Below are 19,076 nucleotides of genomic sequence, written 5' to 3'. Positions count from 1 at the left end.
GCACGCTTTTCAGAGAACTTACTGATTTTTTGTAGACCACATCTGACCTCAGTTGCAGTTGCCAATTTTTGTGGTTACATCTTGTGTGATCCTTGTTCAGAGAAAAATATAAAAAAATAGTGAAAAAAATAAAAAATCTTGATTCCTACTAGTGCCTTTTGGTAAAATCCAGGAAAATCAAGATAAAAGAAAAATCTGCTCTATTGCTTGTTTGTTGAGGTTCTTCCATCATACCTTGTTTCACCTTGTTGCGCTACGTCTAGACACGTCTTAGCCAGCAATTATGATTTGTCCTTTGGATATTTATTGAACTTAGCTAACTCTGCATTCGAATATTGCTAATCCTTGCTACTCAAATGGTGTATGTCCAAAGCTCCACATATACTTCTGTCTGCACAGGTTCATCTTGCAACTATTTATCCAGGCTCAACAACAGATTACTTTGTCAATTTAGTTTTTGCTCCTGTTTGGCTTTGGTAAGACGGTGGTAAGCCACTTCTGATTTTGTATTCCACTTTTACCACCACCACCACTTGGTTCATTTTAGTTGATAGGGATAATCCTTTGCTGTTGTTTTTCCCTATTTTCTAACCATGGTAGGATCTCTGACGGATTTCAATGATTGTGTGTCCAAGGGAGCGTTCATCACTGAACAGCGCAATCTTATGACCGAGCTGACACGCAATGTGAACAATCTGGTCACCTGCATTGAACAGGTTGAGCAACGCCCTCATTCTCATCATGGTGATGATGAAGATGCAGATGGAGATCTATCTGATCATGAAGATATGGATGATGACGGTGATGCACGCAACCGTCGCCGCTACTACTTCAATCGTCGCGGTGTGGGAGGTAATAACCATGGTAATAATGATCCCTTTGCTAAAATTAAATTTAGCCTACCTCCTTTTGCTGGTAATATTGATTTTAAGGCCTTGTTTAGTTTCAAAATATTTTACAAAATCGACACCGTAGCTCTTTCGTTTTTATTTGACAAATATTATCCAATCATGGATTAACTAGGCTCAAAAGATTCGTCTCGTCAATTTCGACCAAACTGTGTAATTAGTTTTTATTTTTGTCTATATTTAATACTTTATGCATGTGTCTAAAGATTCGATGTGACGGGGAATCTGAAAAATTTTGCAAAATTTTTTGGGAACTAAACAAGGCCTAAGGCATATTTAGATTGGGAGCTTGCTGTTCAACAAAAATTTGATTCCCATAATGTGCCTGCTGAGCATAGAGTTAGACTTGCTACTAGTGAGTTTACTAATTTTGCTTTGTTTTGGTGGAGTGATCTTTGCAATACTAATAATACTGCTGCTGTACCTCAAACTTGGAATGCTTTAAAACAACGTATGAAATCTTATTTTATTCCTCCTTATTATAAACGTGATTTACGTCTTAAACAGCAAACTTTAAAACAAGGAGATAAAAGTGTAGAAGCATACTATCAAGAATTGCTTATTGGTTTAGCACGTTGTGGTGTACATGAAGATGATGCTGATGCTAGTGCTAGATTCTTTGATGGTTTAAATCATGATATCCAGAACATTCTTGATTACAAAGAATGGCGTAATTTTTTCCAATTGTATCATCTTGCTATAAAGGCAGAACGTGAAGTACAGGGACACAAGCAACACCAGACTTTCAGGTCTAATAATGGAAGAAATTTTCAGCAACGTTCCGAGCCAGAGACGCTCACGCTCACACCTGCATTTTCTTCTGGGGTAAGTAAATTGTCTAATGTGCAACCCCCACAGCTGAAGAAAGGTGCCACTCCAGGTGCTTCCACTAGTTCCTCTTCGCCCAGTGCTAAAATCATTTGCCGTCGATGCAAAGGCATGGGACATGTCAGGAAAGATTGCCCCAGTCGTCGCGCTTTCATTGCTACCGAGGACGAATATGTAAGTGCTAGTGATGTTGAAGACGATTTAGCCCTTGCTGCTAACATTGCTGCAGATCCCACCGAGGGCGATCAAGACACGGAGACCATCGCCATTGACTCCGTTACTGCCTCTGCGGGCTACCCTAGCCTTCTTGTGCATCGTGTGTTGAGTTCACGTGTGGTACATGAAGAAGATAAGCACATTCAGCGTCACAATTTGTTCCACATATATCTTATTGTGCAGGGTTGTCGTGTTCTCACCATCATTGATAGCGGGAGTTGCAACAACTTGGTGAGTTTAGATTTGGTTGAGAAGCTTGGCTTAACTACACGACAACATTCATATCCATATAAACTTCAATGGTTCAATAATAGTGGTAAAACTAAGGTCACTAAATCAGCCCGCATTAGTTTCTTCACAGGTTGTTATCATGATACTGCTGATTTTGATGTTGTGCCTATGCAAGCTTGTTCAATTTTGTTAGGACGTCCATGGGAATTTGATACTGATGCTTTACATCATGGTAGAACTAATACATACACTTTTATACATAAGAACAAGAACATTACTTTGCTGCTTTTGTCACCAATGGATATTGTTAAACATGTTAAAGGGATTAACAATAAATCTTCCACAAATATTGATAAAAATAATGAAAATAAGTTACATAGAGGTGCTTTACATGCTACAACTTCTACTACTACTGCGTTATGTGATAATTCAGATGCAACATGTTATACTATGCTTTGTCAACCTATTATGTCTTGTGCATTGCCTGCTGTCACTAACCTTTTTGCAGGAGTTTGTTGATGAGGAAGAGTCGAGGACGACTCCAATTTTAGAAGGAGGGGATGATGAGGACATCGTCAAGATGGAGTCGAGGACGACTCCAATTCAAGAAGGGGAGGATGATGAGGACATCGCCACGCTGGATACGTTGACACCATCGTCTTGTCCAAGTTGCAATTCATCTACAACTCAGCTACCACGTCACTCTCGGACTCAACAAATATGTCGTCAGTGTTTTGATCATAACTTCTTCATACGACATCGAAACGGGGTGATCTTAGACTCGTTGGAAAGGGGACAACAACGCCGTGATTTTGGATCTGGTCCCAGCTCCAGATCCTTCGTGGATTAAATGTTATGTTCATGCCAAGGTGCTGCGTCACCTATTTTGGGCCAACTTGGTCATGTATCGAATTCGGGCCTTAAAGCCATGTTGTGGGCGCCTCCCCCTGGTCGTCTCCAACCCTAGGTCGTTTCTCCTTTATATTCCACGCAGCCGCCGCTATTTAGACTTGGGTTTTGCATATAGTTTAGTTTTCCATCGAGAAACTGAATCGTTCATTGTAACTGTGGTGACAAATCCTTTTACAGTGATCCAGGGCCCCCGTTCTTGATCTCCTCCACTGTGTCGATTAGTCCTTTGGAACCGAGTTCTTGAACCCTCATTGAATATTCGCGTCATTTACATCTGCAATTTCAGACTGCGTGTTTATACTTTCTTGCTTGTGTTCTTCGATTCGCTTGCAGGAACAACCTTCTTGGCGAGGTCAATCAAGTTGTGCTTGGTTGATAACCAACAGAGCAGTGGTGTAACGGTTGCAGGGTTCGAATCGTGTTGATTTGAAGCCAGATCACGAACGTCGAGTTCTTCACAATCGAATTTATCAACTACCTCTCGGAAGATCGGGCCTGGTCTCATCAAGCTCGATCTCGATGACAATAATGGCATGAGCGGATGGGTAAAATAAATTTTGCCTTTAAGGTACGTCCTCATAATTTGGATCACAGATTTTTACTGAGATTTATGTTTATTAGTAGAGAAATAACTTTTTATTGTTTTTTTACTATTGGGTATGAATCTCAGTATAAATTCTATAGTTACGTTGTGAGAGCATGTAGCTTTAGAAAAAAAAAATTGCGTTTCGAGCTGATGAGCCTGAACAGGCACCGCGTGTCCTTGCCACATGCGCAGCAGTACCAAGTGTAGCGCTGGAACTGGGGTCGTTGTGCATGCATCATCCTGTTGCCTTGTGTGAACGAAACGGTGGCAAGCACTTGATGCCATGGCCAGAGCCCTGGGCCATTATCCAATATTAACACCTCGTCGTCAAGTAGCAGGTCCAATTCATCGAGCATACTCCCACCATCCTATAAATAATTATATTTCTTTTACTTCTATGATTCATTTTTTATCGTTCGTATTATTCAAAAAAATTCAATAAATATTATTTATTTTTTCATGACTTATTTTATTGTTAGATTATATTTCTTTCACTTCTATTATTCATGTTTGATCGTTCGTCTTATTCAAAAAAATTCAATAAATATTATTTATTTTTTCATGACTTATTTTATTGTTAGATTATATTTCTTTCACTTCTATGATTTATGTTTGATCGTTCGTCTTATTAAAAAAATCAATAAATATTATTTATTTTTTCATGACTTATTTTATTGTTAGATATTTTTTTATAATAATTTATTTATTTTATTATTTGTATAAAAAATTTAAATAAGACGAATGGTTAAATATAAATCGTAGTAGTGAAAGAAATACATTTATTTTTGGGAAGACCTTATCCTCAGAGTCCGCAGGCAGGAATAATTACTGCTAGCTATAGCTATGAACTCAGTCATACGGAGTACATACGTACCTGTATGCCGTAGTACGCTTTCGTCGTGTGGTTCGTGTCACCGTCGTCAAATCGACCGTACAACGGCGTGCACAAGTTTGCAGTTCCTGCATCCTTGACCCGGACCAACAGGGAGTACGTACGCATGCAGTCTAGTACTACTCCAGTCTACATAAAACATGAGAAAATACTGTAGTCATACTCGCAGGACAGGACACAACCGAGTCCTGCGTCTACGACAGCGCAAGTTTTTACGTACACGGATGATAGTCTTGATCTTAGGCGGTTTGATTGGATGTTAAAGTTATTATCTGATCATAAGCTAATTAGATTTAAAAGATTCGTCTCACAGATTACTCTCTAGCTGTATTTTTAGTTTTGTAAATGATCTATATTTAATACTTATCTAAATATTTAATTAATGTGATAGAAGTTAAAATTTAACTCTGTAAACCAAACAGAGCCTAATAAGCCGAGTCTGCCCGTGTTCACGTCATGCATGCTGTTGCCATTGCGGTCGAGTTGAATTGAATTCATATGTTTAGTCGACTAGACGTCCGTAACCCGTGTGTACTCCTATACTATGTAATTAGCAGTTTATTTATTGATCGGTTATATAGGTGGATGATGATATGCTGCTAATCTGCTATATATACAGTATATGAGTACGTATCTCCTTTGACTGAACCCAACCAACAAATCCGCGTGCATGCATCACTGCGCTTCGAAGCACACAAGCTACTGATGTCAGACCGATGGAGCTGGGTCAGCTCCGTTTGGACGTCGTCCCGGCGTTGATAAACTGTATGACGCCTTCACATTGGTTTTTTCTATCTGAACTTGTCTGGTCGATATATACACGTTTTCACATCTTTCTTCAATCGCCACTTCTTATTACGTACTATACTACTGTTTAATTTCTTCCGTCCGGTGGCCTTGTGTGTTTAAGTGCGTACACGTACGTACCCGTGCATAATTAGCTGCTGCTCGTTCGATTGATCGGAATGCTGAAATAAAGTTCAGGAGAGCTTTGTACAAACTTTACAGGGTAATATATATATATATATATATATATATATATATATATATATATATATATATATATATATATATGCATGCAGCTAGGTGCTGCGTACTATATAGGAGTATAATCCATTTGTTAATGTACATGTCCGTCGATCAGATCAATTTGACAAACCGTGGCCTTTGAAACCTTTGTATAATTCAAAAGAGCCGCCCATGCACAAAAGCGAAAGGAAATTTGATGGGAATATACTAGCTAGCTGTTCGTGTGGAGCTGCATGGCTCATTCAAAAAGCTGTATGAAGCTGTCCTTTTGATTTCTAGCTAGGGAAAAACAATATTAATTAGATGTACTCCATCTGTACCTATAAAGAAAGTCGTTTAGAACAATGATATGGTCTCAAACCCTAACTTTGACTCTTTATTTTTATAAAAATATTTATCAAAAAATGTTATATGTATATTTTTATGAAAGTATTTTTCAAGATAAATCTATTCATATGGTTCTTATATTTTCAAACTCAATAACTTAAAAGTTATTTATGATTTTTATTCCCAATATTTAATGCAAATCTGATCTAAAACGACTTTCTTTGTATGTATGGAGAGAGTATGAAACTGTGACCCATAGCTTTTCCTATGATAAGCTAGCTTTGAGTTGTCTGTCTGCAGCTACGACCTAGGGCATATTGATTTGGCCATGACCTAACTGTTAGCTGCTAAATTAGCTCTAGTAGATCTAAACATCTCTCGGCTAAGGGCACTCACAATGTAGACTTTATCATAGAGTAAAGTTATTTATTAACCCGAACAATGTGCACTTGAAGTCTAAATAAGACATGTAGTTTTATTTTTTCTACCTCTTTCTTTAATAAATATGCTGCCACATCAGCAAAATACCATAAATAATATGCAATTAATTGTCTTGGACTCTGTGATAGAGTATTGCATTGTGAGTGCCCTAATAGTTCAATTAATAATTCAAAATCCATTATTAGGTAATGAAAAATTATGAGCTAAGGCATTAACTAGGGCTTGTTTGGATGGACGAGGTCCAGTTATCAGTCCAAATTAGGATTAGAACTACTTGTCAGCTAGTTGGCTAATAATAACTAGTTAAAATTTAGTCATGTGCTGTTTGGATTCTAAAACTAACGGATAGTACTGTTACTGTGCAAAGACATTTATACCCCTTGTCCACCTACTCTTATTTCCACACGAATATCATGGAGGGATATTTTTTACTTCTTCAATATTGATTGCGCCTATTAGTCCAATCTCCTAACTAGCTGGATTTTACCAACTACTCCCTCCATACTCATAAAGAAAATCGTTTTAGACAAAGTTTATGTCAAACATTGGAAATATAAATTATGAATAACTTTTAAGTTGTTGAATTTGGAAACGTGAAAATCATATAAATAAATTTGTCTTCAAAAATACTTTCATAAAAATATACATATATCACTTGTTGATAAATATTTTTATAAAACATAAAGTCAAAGTTAGATTTTGAAGACCGTATCGTTATCCTAAACGACTTTCTTTATGGATATGGAGGGAGTAGTAGCCTAACAATTAGTTGGGATCTTAGCTAAAGTTTAACCCACCCATTAGCACGCTTGTTTGGATCCTTGTGGATTAAAAATTAGTCAACTAATTATTAATCTAGTGGATCCAAATAAGACCTTAGGTAAAGTATCCATAACTATTAGCTAGGAGATCCAAACACGACTCAACTTAATAGCCCAGCTAGTAAAAAGCTATTAGCACTAGTAACAATTAGCTGTCCAGATCCAAACAGGCTTCTGATAAGGTGCCTAATTTAGAAAGTAACAAAGTCCAAGACTAATTCTCCACCTTTAATATAAATTTGCAGCACCAGAAAGCAGTTTACACGTTCACTTTAGTTCATTCAACTTACTGTGTGAACCCCCATTGTTGCAATCTTCAACTAGCTATACGTCATCTTATTACTGACATGGTCAACCAAAGAATCCGGTCCACTCCGTTAACCACAGTGGATTTGTTGCCTTCAGTTTGTTGCAGTTGACATTTCGGGCACTCCGTATGTATATAGTCATTTGACGGAATCTATTTGAGCCTAACATTTTGAAACTGAAATGTTCAGTCACTTTCTTTCGTCGACATTAAAGCATATATATCCACCTAGCTTTGAGACTTCTAAAACTATGTCTGCTGCTACTATACTACGCAGTCGATCGAAACAAAAAGCAAACAAAGCATCCAGTGTTTTTCTTTAAAAAAAATGCTAAAAAAGCATACGCACTCACGCATTTAGGCCTTGTTTAGTTGCAAAATTTTTTTGGAAAACACTACTGTAGCACTTTCGTTTGTTTGTGGTAAATATTATTCGATTATCGACTAACTAGGCTCAAAAGATTCATCTCACGATTTACAGGCAAACTGTGTAATTAGTTTTTGTTTTTGACTATATTTAATGCTTCATGCATGTGTCGCAAGATTTGATGGCGGGGAATCTTGAAAAATTTTAGGTGAACTAAACAAGGCTTTACGCATTTTTTTATCAGTCTCTGAATGCAAAGGCTGGAGGTGCAGTACAACGAGGCCTATTTCTCTTCATACTCTAGATGTGAATCGGAAAACATTTGGTGCCGTATCCCCACAGTGCACCCAGATTTCTCATGCGCTATTTTATTCCGTCATGGATAAAACAACGTTTACCTTGTGCTGCAATGAAAAGGGTCAAGGACATCAGTACAACGAGCGGTGACAGTTGTGGTACTCTGAAACAATGCCTCTTAGTTGGGACCGTCTCTTGCTTTACGAGTAGTTTAGTTCAGTGCTAATTTTGCAGGACATTTGTTTTTCCTGCTCAATACATTGAACCTGATGTGCCACCATCTGTGAATGATCTTAGCTTCATCTGAGGTAATTAATTTAGGAAGGTAGTCCTTCGATAGAAGCAAGAGAAGAATTAGCTAGGAAGGTAAAAACTGTAGGCAATCATATTTAACCGCTGCGGCCATCTCATTTATGGTATATTTATAGGAGTACTATTTATTTATAAGCACGAACTGCATGCATCTGATTGTGACACCACCAGCGAAAGAACGAACGAAATGGTGCTAGTATTCTTTTTCTAAGGAAGGTGAAAATGAAATCACCCAACCGAGTTTCATTCCCAGCATTTTCTCATCACCGGAAAATGGGGGGAATTCAAGATGACAAGAGGGGGCAAAAAAAGAAAAGAAAAAGAAAATACGATGCTCTAATCTTGCAGGTAGCAGGCGCGTCTCCTAAGCTTGGATTCTGCATTTTCTAGTTACAAGACGCTCAAGTCCCTCATGTCGCCGGCCTCCAGCAGCATCTTGAGCCAGAACTCCATGTCCTCGTCCCTCGTGGACGACGACGGCGGGCCGGCGAGCGCGAGGCCCAGCTCCTCGTCCATGGCGCCGAGGCCCATGTCCATCACGTCCGCCGACGACCAGAAGGTGTCGTCGATGGGCGGGAACTCGGCGGAGCTGATGAAGCTCTCCATCTCCATGTCCATCTCCGCCTTGCTGGCGCCGAGCTGCTCCTGCTCCTGCTCTTGCTCTTGCTCTTGCTGGTGGCTGGTGGTGGCCGCGTTGTCGGCCGACGACACGGCCGCCGCGGAGTCCGTGGCCGTGGAGAACGTCGTCACGCCGCTGCTCACGCTGCTCGACAGCCCCGGCGACGCTGTCAGGAACGGCTGCTGCTGCTCGCTGTTGTTGTCCACGGCGTTGGCGTCGGCGGTCTTCTTGGCGGCGGATGATCTCTTGGCGGCAGCGGCGGGCTTGCTTTTGCGCGCCGCCTTCTTCTTGTCCTCCCCGTCGTCGCCGTCCTCCAGGCGCTTCTTGATGTGGGTGTGCCACACGTTCTTGATCTCGTTGTCGGTGCGCCCCGGCAGCTGCGCCGCGATCGCTGACCACCTGTTTTGTGTTGCCACATAAACGTTCAGCTGTCAGCGCCAGGAACACGACACGACGAGCAGGAACAGTTTTCAATAAAAAAAAAAGGAATTCTGCTCGATGCAAACGATGCCGCAAAGATTTTGATTCCACGAACGTGCAGGCGCAGGCTGTTGTTTCGAAAACACAACTCCTCTTTGCCAAAAGCCAAGCTCGTGAATAAGCACTTACTTCTACTACTAGTTTATTGTTATGGCAAAACAAAACTTGGCTTTGCCAATCGCCATCGAATTCAGCAACTGAAGGGTTCTAATCACACTGCATTTTTCTATGCCATCCAATACAGTGAGTGCAGCAGTGCGTGTGTGTGGTCCAGCCGTCCAGGGCCAGGATCAGCTTGCAAGTGGTGAAATGGCGTTGCTGCTGCAGGCAGGCAGGCAGGCAGGCATAGGCGCATAGCAAGCGCAGGCAGGCAGAGGAACCCATTTTCATATGACACCACGAGAGGCCAAACGAGATGGAATCTCTGGCGACTTTGATGGCCGCGATTGGTTAGCTCGCAAGTGGGGGCTTAAGCTAATCCCGCAAGCTTTTGTCCTCTCTAGGGGGTGGCCGGGCGGGGGGATAAGTTATGGTTTCGAGGCGGCTATGGCCATGGCCGCCGAGCAATGATAAAAGCCGTACGAAAAAAGCTTGAAAAAGATGGCGAGCAGAGTATCTTTCCATCATCCATCCGAACCACTGTTGGTGGCCGCAGAGCGCACTGCAGTGCAGGCCCTTTTTTTTTTTTTTGCTCAAGAGAGGAAAACAAAAATAAATAAATGCCGCCTTTGTTTTCTCTCCAATCCATGGGGAGAAATGCTCAAATGCATGAAATGGATTTTCTAGGCGACATTTATTTTTTTCCTTTTCGCGGATAGAAGGCCAAAAAAGAGAGGGAAAAAAAAAGCTAAAAAAGGGTTTGAGAATCGAAACCGGAATATCTGGGCGAGCAGAAGCAAACAAAAATGAGTGCGGAGGGGAGGCGGGGGTGTTGCTGACGGAGACGGAGACGGAGACGGACGGACCTGTTGCCGAGCTCGCGGTGGAGGCGGACGATGAGGGCCTCCTCGTCGGCGGAGAAGTTGCCGCGCTTGATGTCCGGGCGGAGGTAGTTGATCCAGCGGAGGCGGCAGCTCTTCCCGCAGCGGAGGAGGCCGGCCTGCCGGGGCAGCGCGCGCCAGTTGGGGTGGCCGTTCTGCTGGATGTAGGCCACCAGGCGCTGGTCCTCCTCGGGGCTCCACGCGCCCCGCCGCAGCCCCTCCTTCTCGCAGCACGGCGCCCTCCCCATCGAACCGCCCGGGCCTCGAGACGATCGCTCTCCAAGTGGCTGGCCGGCTGGCGCCGCGAGAGTGGGAAGGTGCTCGCTAGTATCCGGCCGGCGGCGACGGCAGCAGGGCGGCCAGGAGAGTGGCGGAGCGGCGAATTTGGAATGGAGCACGACGGGGACGGGCTGTCCCGTGTCCCCGGCGTTCAGGGGTATTTATGGAGGGAGTGGGGGGAAAGCGAGTGGGATGGGAGGATCGCCGTCGCCGGGGCAGATTTGGAAAACGTGCGATTGCTGCGTTGCGCGAGCGAAGCGAGGTGTGAGACGCGACTGCGCGTACGCACGCTCGCTCGCTTGCGTTTCGCTTCCACGGGTACGGGTGGGGCCCAGTCGTCCGTGTGCGTGTGTGTGCGCTGGCTGCCTGGCTGGGCCCGCAAGCGGCAGCGCTGCGCGTTGGCCGCAGCTTTGGACTCATGCAGCAGCGCTGAGCTGAGCAGAGCAGCTAGCAACGTTGTTCCAACTTCTTTCTCCTTATGGCCTTGTTTACTTCTTTAAAAATTTTGCAAAATTTTTCAGTTTCTCCGTCACATCGAATCTTTAGACGTATGCATGGAGTATTAAATATAGATGAAAATAAAGACTAATTACACAGTTTGGTCGGAATTGACGAGACGAATCTTTTGAATCTAGTTAGTCCATAATTGAACAATATTTATCAAATACAAACGAAAGTGCTACTATTCCTATTTTGCAAAAATTTTTGGAACTAAACAAGGCCTATCTGATCCGATGATGAAGGAAAAAGGAGTGTTGGGGCTTTATTTTTTCTTTCCAGAGGTTTATGAAAAAACGGAGGGAAAAAATATACTTTGGAAAAAAATCATTTCTTTAGATCCTTTTTGAAATGGAGAAGTGAAGGAATTTTGAAGGATTGAATTCCTACAGGAATTTTTTCCTACAAATTCCATTGAAATTTCTATGGAATGATCTATCCTGTACGACTTTTGGAGGGAGAATAAGTATGGGGTCCAACTTCTTGTTTTGTTTTCCTTTGTGTCTTAGGATTTTTGTGTCATTTATTCCTGTGTGCCATTCAGATGCTTCATTCATAACTTCTCTGCATTCTAGTTTTCTATAGGATTTCAACTGCATGGTCATTTCGATCTTGTGTTTTTTTTCATATTCTTGTATTTTGGTAATCCTGCGCTTCAAATAGGGCTTTATTTTATCTTCGAAATAAATGGAAACCAACTAAAAAAATTATTTTCTTCACTCAATTTTTTTAAGGTGCATTCATAAAAATAACAATTTTCAAATGCATGTCCACTAGAAGACAAGTTACTATAATTTTGTTTTCTAGTGTACATGAACTTGAAATTTATTATTTTTCATATGATTTTACAAATAATCTTATATTCTAACTTTGGAATGTGAGCACATACTCATACGTTATGGATGTGCCAAGTTTTACAAGTTTTCGAGGGACAGAGTGAGGGAAATATGATTTTTAAGTTTTGTATCCTAACTTTGTATATGAGTATAGATATCGATAGATTATGGATGTGCTATTTTTTTAAATCTTTCAAGTGGTGAAGTGATGGAAATATGTTTTTTTACTAGTTTACATGTTTTAACGGAGGACTATTTCCTCCTGATGTCATGGCCGCGGTGGGCCCGCAGGGCAGGGAAAGGGGCAGCGGGAAGGATGGGTGATTTTCTGTGACTATAGGAGCTGTACCTTTGGGGGAAGACGTATAGGACGTGAAGGTTTTATTGTGTCAGCCCTCAATGATGTTTGCTGCTGTTGTCATCTTTGTTGATTTACTAAGCTTCATGTAAGTGTTGAGGACTTGTGCGCCCATAAGTTGAGCGATACTCTTCAAAAGCGTGTTTTCATACAACGATGTAATAGCGACTAAAGCAAATTATTTGACGCATATATTAAGTGTGTCCTTTTAAGGAGAAACGGTCGTTTGGTCGAAATGGATAGTGCTCATAAGATAAAGAAACGGTCGTTTAGTCGAAATGGATAGTGCTCATAAGATAAAGAAACGGTCGTTTAGTCAGAATTTATAGTACTCAATAAGGAGAAATGGTCGTTTGGTCGGGATTTACAATGCATTTGGCATGATTATAGATTTTCTCAAAAAATATTTCAGATGCTGTATCAAATTACTTGAAGAAATCGTTTGGCTAGTAGACTACATTCTGATGAAAAAAATATTTTTCTATAAAAAATTCTATAAATAAAATTATTGTTAAAAAATCTAGCACTTTCTATAAGTGTAGAACAACTTAAATACAACCCATTTTAACTTATTGCACATAGAAATTATTAACTAAATAAAATAGGCAGCAGAATCACATGAGGTGGTAGAAACATCATACAAAACCACCCACATGCCGTTTTAGTCTTTTACGAAGGAAATCTCTTGACCACTAGAAACGTTTTACCGGGCTGCAATACCGTTTTGGAATCGTTTCTACTGATTCTCAAGAGAAATGGATTTGACTCTATCATCTTAGACTGGGCCTAACCACGGTGACATGTGATGCAACAGTGACATACTATACTAGATTACTATTTGGATGTATTAACCGTGTGTACATTTTCTCGAGGGAGGAAATGGTCGTCTGATGATGATTTAACCTTGAAGTGTAGGTAATTCTTTGTCAAAAGGAGAGCACCTTTACCATGTCAACCATATACATCCAGATCAGCCAGCCAGCATCATCCTTGGCTTTGATTAGTGCCAGCCAAATGCCCATGCCACACTGCCATTTAACCAAAAGATGACGACAACACCCACTCATTAATTTATGACCTATTATAACTGACAACAAGATCCTAAGAGATTTAGTGCCCTGATTTTAAAATTAGAAAGCCAGTAGAACCCAGTTTGGACGACCAAATAAAATATAAAAGGTATTTCATGGACAGCAGTAGCATGCTAAGAGCAAGTATAATAATAGACTTATAGCCAAGCTAATGCTGATGTGGAGGAAAGAAGAAAGGAAAGAGATGATAACTTAGCTTTTATGTAAGCACCAAGCTGGTCACGGATGCATAGGTAGTGGTGGGCCGAAATAGCAAGTGTTATAAGAAGGAATAGAAAAGAGAAGATATTTTAGAGACAAATATGAAACAACTAGCTTATTGTATAACTTGGCTCTAATCACTTGGTTTATAGCCAAGCACTTGGCTTTATTATTGATCTTGCTCTAAGTTGCTAACATTTGAAGCCAGTCCCAACAAAAGCTGGACTTGGATTAAGAAAAAAAAGAACTGGACCATTCGTGAAATTAAAGGGACCAATTTGCAGAGCTTGTAATAGCACTGCTGGAGGCGCACAGTGGCAGAGGCCTGGTTTACTGAATACCACCATGTGGGATGCCGTAACGAATATTCACTTTTCGTTTTGGTTTAATTTGACACGACGGATCAACGAATATTCAACCATATGATTCTTCCAAGAACATGACAGGAATATTGTCAAGGCAAAAAAAAGATAAAGATGCCATATATTTGCCACTAACAATAGAGCCTATTTCTTAATACCGGGGCACTACCATGGTAGTGTTGCATCATGATCCTTGTTTATGTGCTGGTGTTGGAACGACGGATTGCGTTCGTACATCTCACTACTGAATTAACAATATCACACAGTTACGTGCACATAGCCATTCATTATTAGGAAACATCCATTTTTTTTCCTGGACGAAAATAAATGAAAAAAATCCAGGTAATATCCCAGCAAGTGCCATCTGATTCATCCAATCATATAATAGCATATACGTATAATCTTACATTTGACACCTGAGATTAAATAAATGAGTAGCAGCACTCATTTAAAGTGCTGGGGGCTAAATAATGCATGCGTTCAATTAATTCTCCGTGCTAATTACGTACTGGTCAAAATATGTTTTATCTGACATTTTTCTGATTATTAATAAAAAAATTATCATTTAAAAAACGGAAGGAGTACTGTTGGATGTCCAACCCATCTTTCCATTTCGCAGGAGAAGAAATCCATCGTATCACAGAAATTTGGATATCCAACCCATCTTTCCATTTCGCACAGAACACGCTACTTGATAGATCATCTTGTAATATCATCGCCATACTAGTAGAAATTTAAATATGTATTAACATTTTTCATATCAGTAGTTTGCTCTTTTCTAAAAAAAGATCAGTAGTTTGCTTAGAGTAAAACTATGCATTGTATCTAGCCAATCCAGCTATTTGTTAACTCTGCTTTTTCATTCCTGCAGTGACAGGGCTGGTCCAGATGCACAGATACCAAGCTGGGCACGACCCATGGAAGCCAAATATAACCTGCCTGCATGTGTATCTTTTAAGTGCAAATAAAAGATATATTACACAGAGAAGGTTGTGAGCAAACTAATTATGTTCTCTTGTGTTTTCAAACAGGAATAGTCGGGTCTGCCGCCGTCGATAAAGTGAGGCGCAAATTTTTTATTATTGCTACTCGTTTGCCTATTGAACTTAGCTACATGCTACAGTTGTTTTGGCCGGGTATTTTTAGGAATACCCAACAATTTTGCCAAAACATTATATATATATATATATTAAATATACACGTATGTATATATATTCGTTGTATTTTATCTTTGATATTTCCTTATCATTCACTTATAAAATAACTGAAATAAATGCAGTGTACTCGTCTCTTCCTACCACACTCAACAAGCTTTCTCAGGTCCATCCAAATTGCCATTTGACATAAAGACACCAGGGTTCAAAATTGGTGAAATTTCATGAATTTCCGCAATTTCTCTGGTGGCCGAAAGAAAAATCCAAAATTTTGTAACTAATACATGTGCAATATAACTTATATTTTCTATTATTTATATTATATTTTTTAGAAAAAACATACTATGTGCTTGCAAAATTGTGGCCGAATTTTGCGAAATTCGGTAATTTTAGTGGTGACTCAAATTTTTGCAATACCAAAACTAAAAACCATGTAGATGACAACTAGAGTCTTCCTTAGCCTCAATCACATATGAACACATCGGCATCGCATGCATCTATCACCCTTTGCCCATCCCTAATTCCCTCTTCTCTCTCAAATCCCAATCCCATATGAACTAAGGATGACCATGCCATTATAAAAGAAATCTTCCGACTCTTATATATCTAAATTACTTTTTTTTTTTGCAATTGTTCATATATATAGGAAAAAACTAATAACTCAAGGTATACAGACCACATAGACATATATATGCAGGAAGTACAATGCAAAGAAGAAAAGAATTTGACAGCCGAAGTGGATCATAACTAAATCGCGAGACGAATCTTTTGATCTTATTTAGTCCATGATTGGATAATATTTATCACAAACAAACGAAAATGCTACAGTAGCGAAATTCAAAATCTTTTCGCATCTAAACAAGTCCCGCCTAGATGCATATGGTGTTCTGGGAGCGGAGATGTCCAGCCCGGCTCTGCCTAGCGAGAGTAGTGGCATACTGGCACTTGCTTGATAGCCCGAGGTGCCCCTTGACCGTTTTCGCTGAACCAAATGTCACTATCTTGGATGATATCACGTCCCTTTGCCTTCCTACAAATATGCTATGATGTGACCATCTGTTGTTCTCAGAGTAGTTGGTTGCTGATATTTTGTCATTTTCTCATGTGAACGCATGGCTCGTCGATGGACAGTACGTGTCCTCTCCTTTTGACCTCTTGGCTCTTGGGACGACGACCGTACCGACCGACGAAACCAGCATAATTAAACATCACTACAAAGCTATGGCCTTGTTTAGTTCCAAAAAATTTTGTAAAATTTTTCAGATTCTCCGTCACATCGAATCTTTAGACACATGCATAAAGTATTAAATATAGACAAAAATAGAAACTAATTGCACAGTTTGGTCGGAATTGACGAGACGAATCTTTTGAGCCTAGTTAGTCCATGATTGGACAATATTTGTCAAATACAAACAAAAAAGCTACAGTGTCCATTTTGCAAAATATTTTGGAACTAAACAAGGCCTATACTAAGGTCTTGTTTAGTTCTAAAAATATTTTGCAAAATTTTTTAGATTATCCGGCACATCGAATCTTTAGACTCATGCATGGAGTATTAAATATAGACGAAAACAAAAACTAATTGTACAGTTTGGTCGAAATTGACGAGACAAATCTTTTGACCCTAGTTAGTCCATGATTGGACAATATTTGTCAAATACAAACGAAAGTGTCACTATTCATATTTTGTAAAAAAAATTTGGAACTAAACAAGGCCTAAAGTGTATATACTAGCACTGCTGACCCATAAACATTTACTTGACCAGCATGGAACATACAAGGACACAATTTACATGTAATCCCTCGTGCAAGTTGTTGGAGTATATGTAACACTTTACATATTTTTTAAACAGGTGTGCACTGAGAACTTAGAAAACACCCGTGATTTTGCAACGTTTCTGGTGGAAGATGAGAGGAAACACAGGAGGTCTGGTTGGACTTGTTGCTACTATAGGAGCTAGCTATACTCCATTTCGGCTACTAGTTGCTGTGGAAGATTGCAGCCGAGGGGCCCGGCTTTTCAAAGCTCGGTGAAGCCGAGGGTTCAAATGCCATGGCGTTGAATAAGGACGCGTGTATGTGCACTGCATGCGTGCATCCATGCAATTTTTTTATCCTCTCATTGGATACAAGTTCGGTGCGGTGTGCTTATTAGATTGACTGAGATCATTGCTTTTAATTTTACTCCACTGTTTATATCTGATCTAGTCCTTGTTAGGGTCTTTAGATGTACCCAACTAAAATTTAGGTAGCTCAAAAGTAAAACTTTAACCAGCTAAAAGTTTCCTAGCTAAACTTTAGTTGAGGTATTTGGATACTCCAGTTAATAGACTCAGTTAAATTTTAGCTGGCTTTAGCTAGATTAAAAATAGCTAAACCCAGCTAAGCTTTAGCTGGTCTTTTAACTAGGCTGTTTAGATACCTAGCAACTAAATTTAGCTGGAGCATCCAAACAGGCCCGGCGCTGTACGTACTGATGCCACTCTTTCAATGTTGACGAGCGACTTCTTGTTCCTTTTGCAGCGCGTTGTGTCGAACAACAAAAAAATGTCTTGAGTTAGTACATCACTAAACAATCCATACAAGAAAGAGCACGTCTTTGAATTCTACTAAAGTAATGATTAGGATTAGGGCCTTGATATTACATAAATCTCATCACATCAACAAGAATATTTTTACAATGGTTGGAGAGACGATATGATAAGAAGTAATTGGTGTATCTATGGTCGGTGGATCCAGAACATGAGAAACGATAAGAGACGATGGGAGGCGATAGGTGTCTATGATTGGTGGGTCATAGACGTCACATCACCTCCCATCGCCCCGAAATTATGAGAATTAGGACCCTAAATATAGGAGGGTAATTCCTTTTTTCGTATTTCTTTTTTAATGAAGGGTAAAAGGGTAAATTTATATTTAGAGTTTTAGCGTTTAGAGTTTAGGGTTTAGGGTTTAGGGTTTTAGGATTTTAGGGTTTAGGGTTTTAGGGTTTAGGGTTTAGGGTAATTGTAAGAATAATATTTTGAGTAGCATAGTTAGGGTGTATGATTCAAGTACTATAGTTAGATAAAAATCTTCTTAGAGTTCCACCCGCCGACATCCACTAGTGCGTGTTACAGGGAGCCGTCGCCGCTGATGATAGGGGTTAGGGTTTGAGAGAACCTTGTACAATGACGTTATTACCTTTTCACGAATTAAATCAAAAAACAAGTTTTTTAGTGGAGACAATGGAAGGCGATTGTAAACGATTCCAACCATTGTAAAAGGTCGCTAGAAATTGAGCAGCAAAATGCTTTATGATGAGATTCATGCACGAAACATAATTTTGGGATCGAGAGAAACCAAAGGATTTTCAGATACTCACAATTGGCCACTCGTGCGGCTACGAGCGTCGTTGAGGTCTTCCTGTATATGGGAGCTCTAAAATCAAGAGAGGTTCTGAGCTTAGCGTCGACATGTATTTTTACAACAAAGTAATGAGAGAAAAGACCACATCATAGCGGCATATCGCAAGCTAGAGTCTGCAGTGATGACCAGCTGGGGTGGAGCTCACCATCAAGTTCATTTAAATTTGGATCATCTCTATTGTATTAAATGGAGTCATCGCTAGTGATGATGAATAGTAGATTTTTTATAGGATTAGCAACAACGTTTTGTAGGGGTTAATCAGCTGACCTTGCAGACCAACCCCTGGCGATGACCTTCTTTGCCTCCCTTCAGATGAACTTAACTTATAGACTTACT

General features: G+C 40.1%; 1 protein-coding gene across 1 annotated transcript; it reads right to left on the bottom strand.

Annotated features, from left to right (window-relative positions):
• LOC8067417 (transcription factor MYB4) lies at positions 8,582-10,995 on the bottom strand. The gene is made up of 2 exons (XM_002464439.2): positions 10,539-10,995; positions 8,582-9,492 (listed from the first exon to the last, which is right to left on the bottom strand). Exons 1-2 carry the CDS (start codon positions 10,799-10,801, stop codon positions 8,865-8,867), a joined length of 891 nt encoding a protein of 296 aa, XP_002464484.1. The 5' UTR covers positions 10,802-10,995; the 3' UTR covers positions 8,582-8,864.

The sequence above is a fragment of the Sorghum bicolor genome, chromosome 1, assembly GCF_000003195.3.
Source record: "Sorghum bicolor cultivar BTx623 chromosome 1, Sorghum_bicolor_NCBIv3, whole genome shotgun sequence".
NCBI lineage: Eukaryota > Viridiplantae > Streptophyta > Magnoliopsida > Poales > Poaceae > Sorghum > Sorghum bicolor.
Note: the sequence above shows the minus strand (reverse complement) of the source record. Positions and strands in the feature narration are given on the sequence as shown.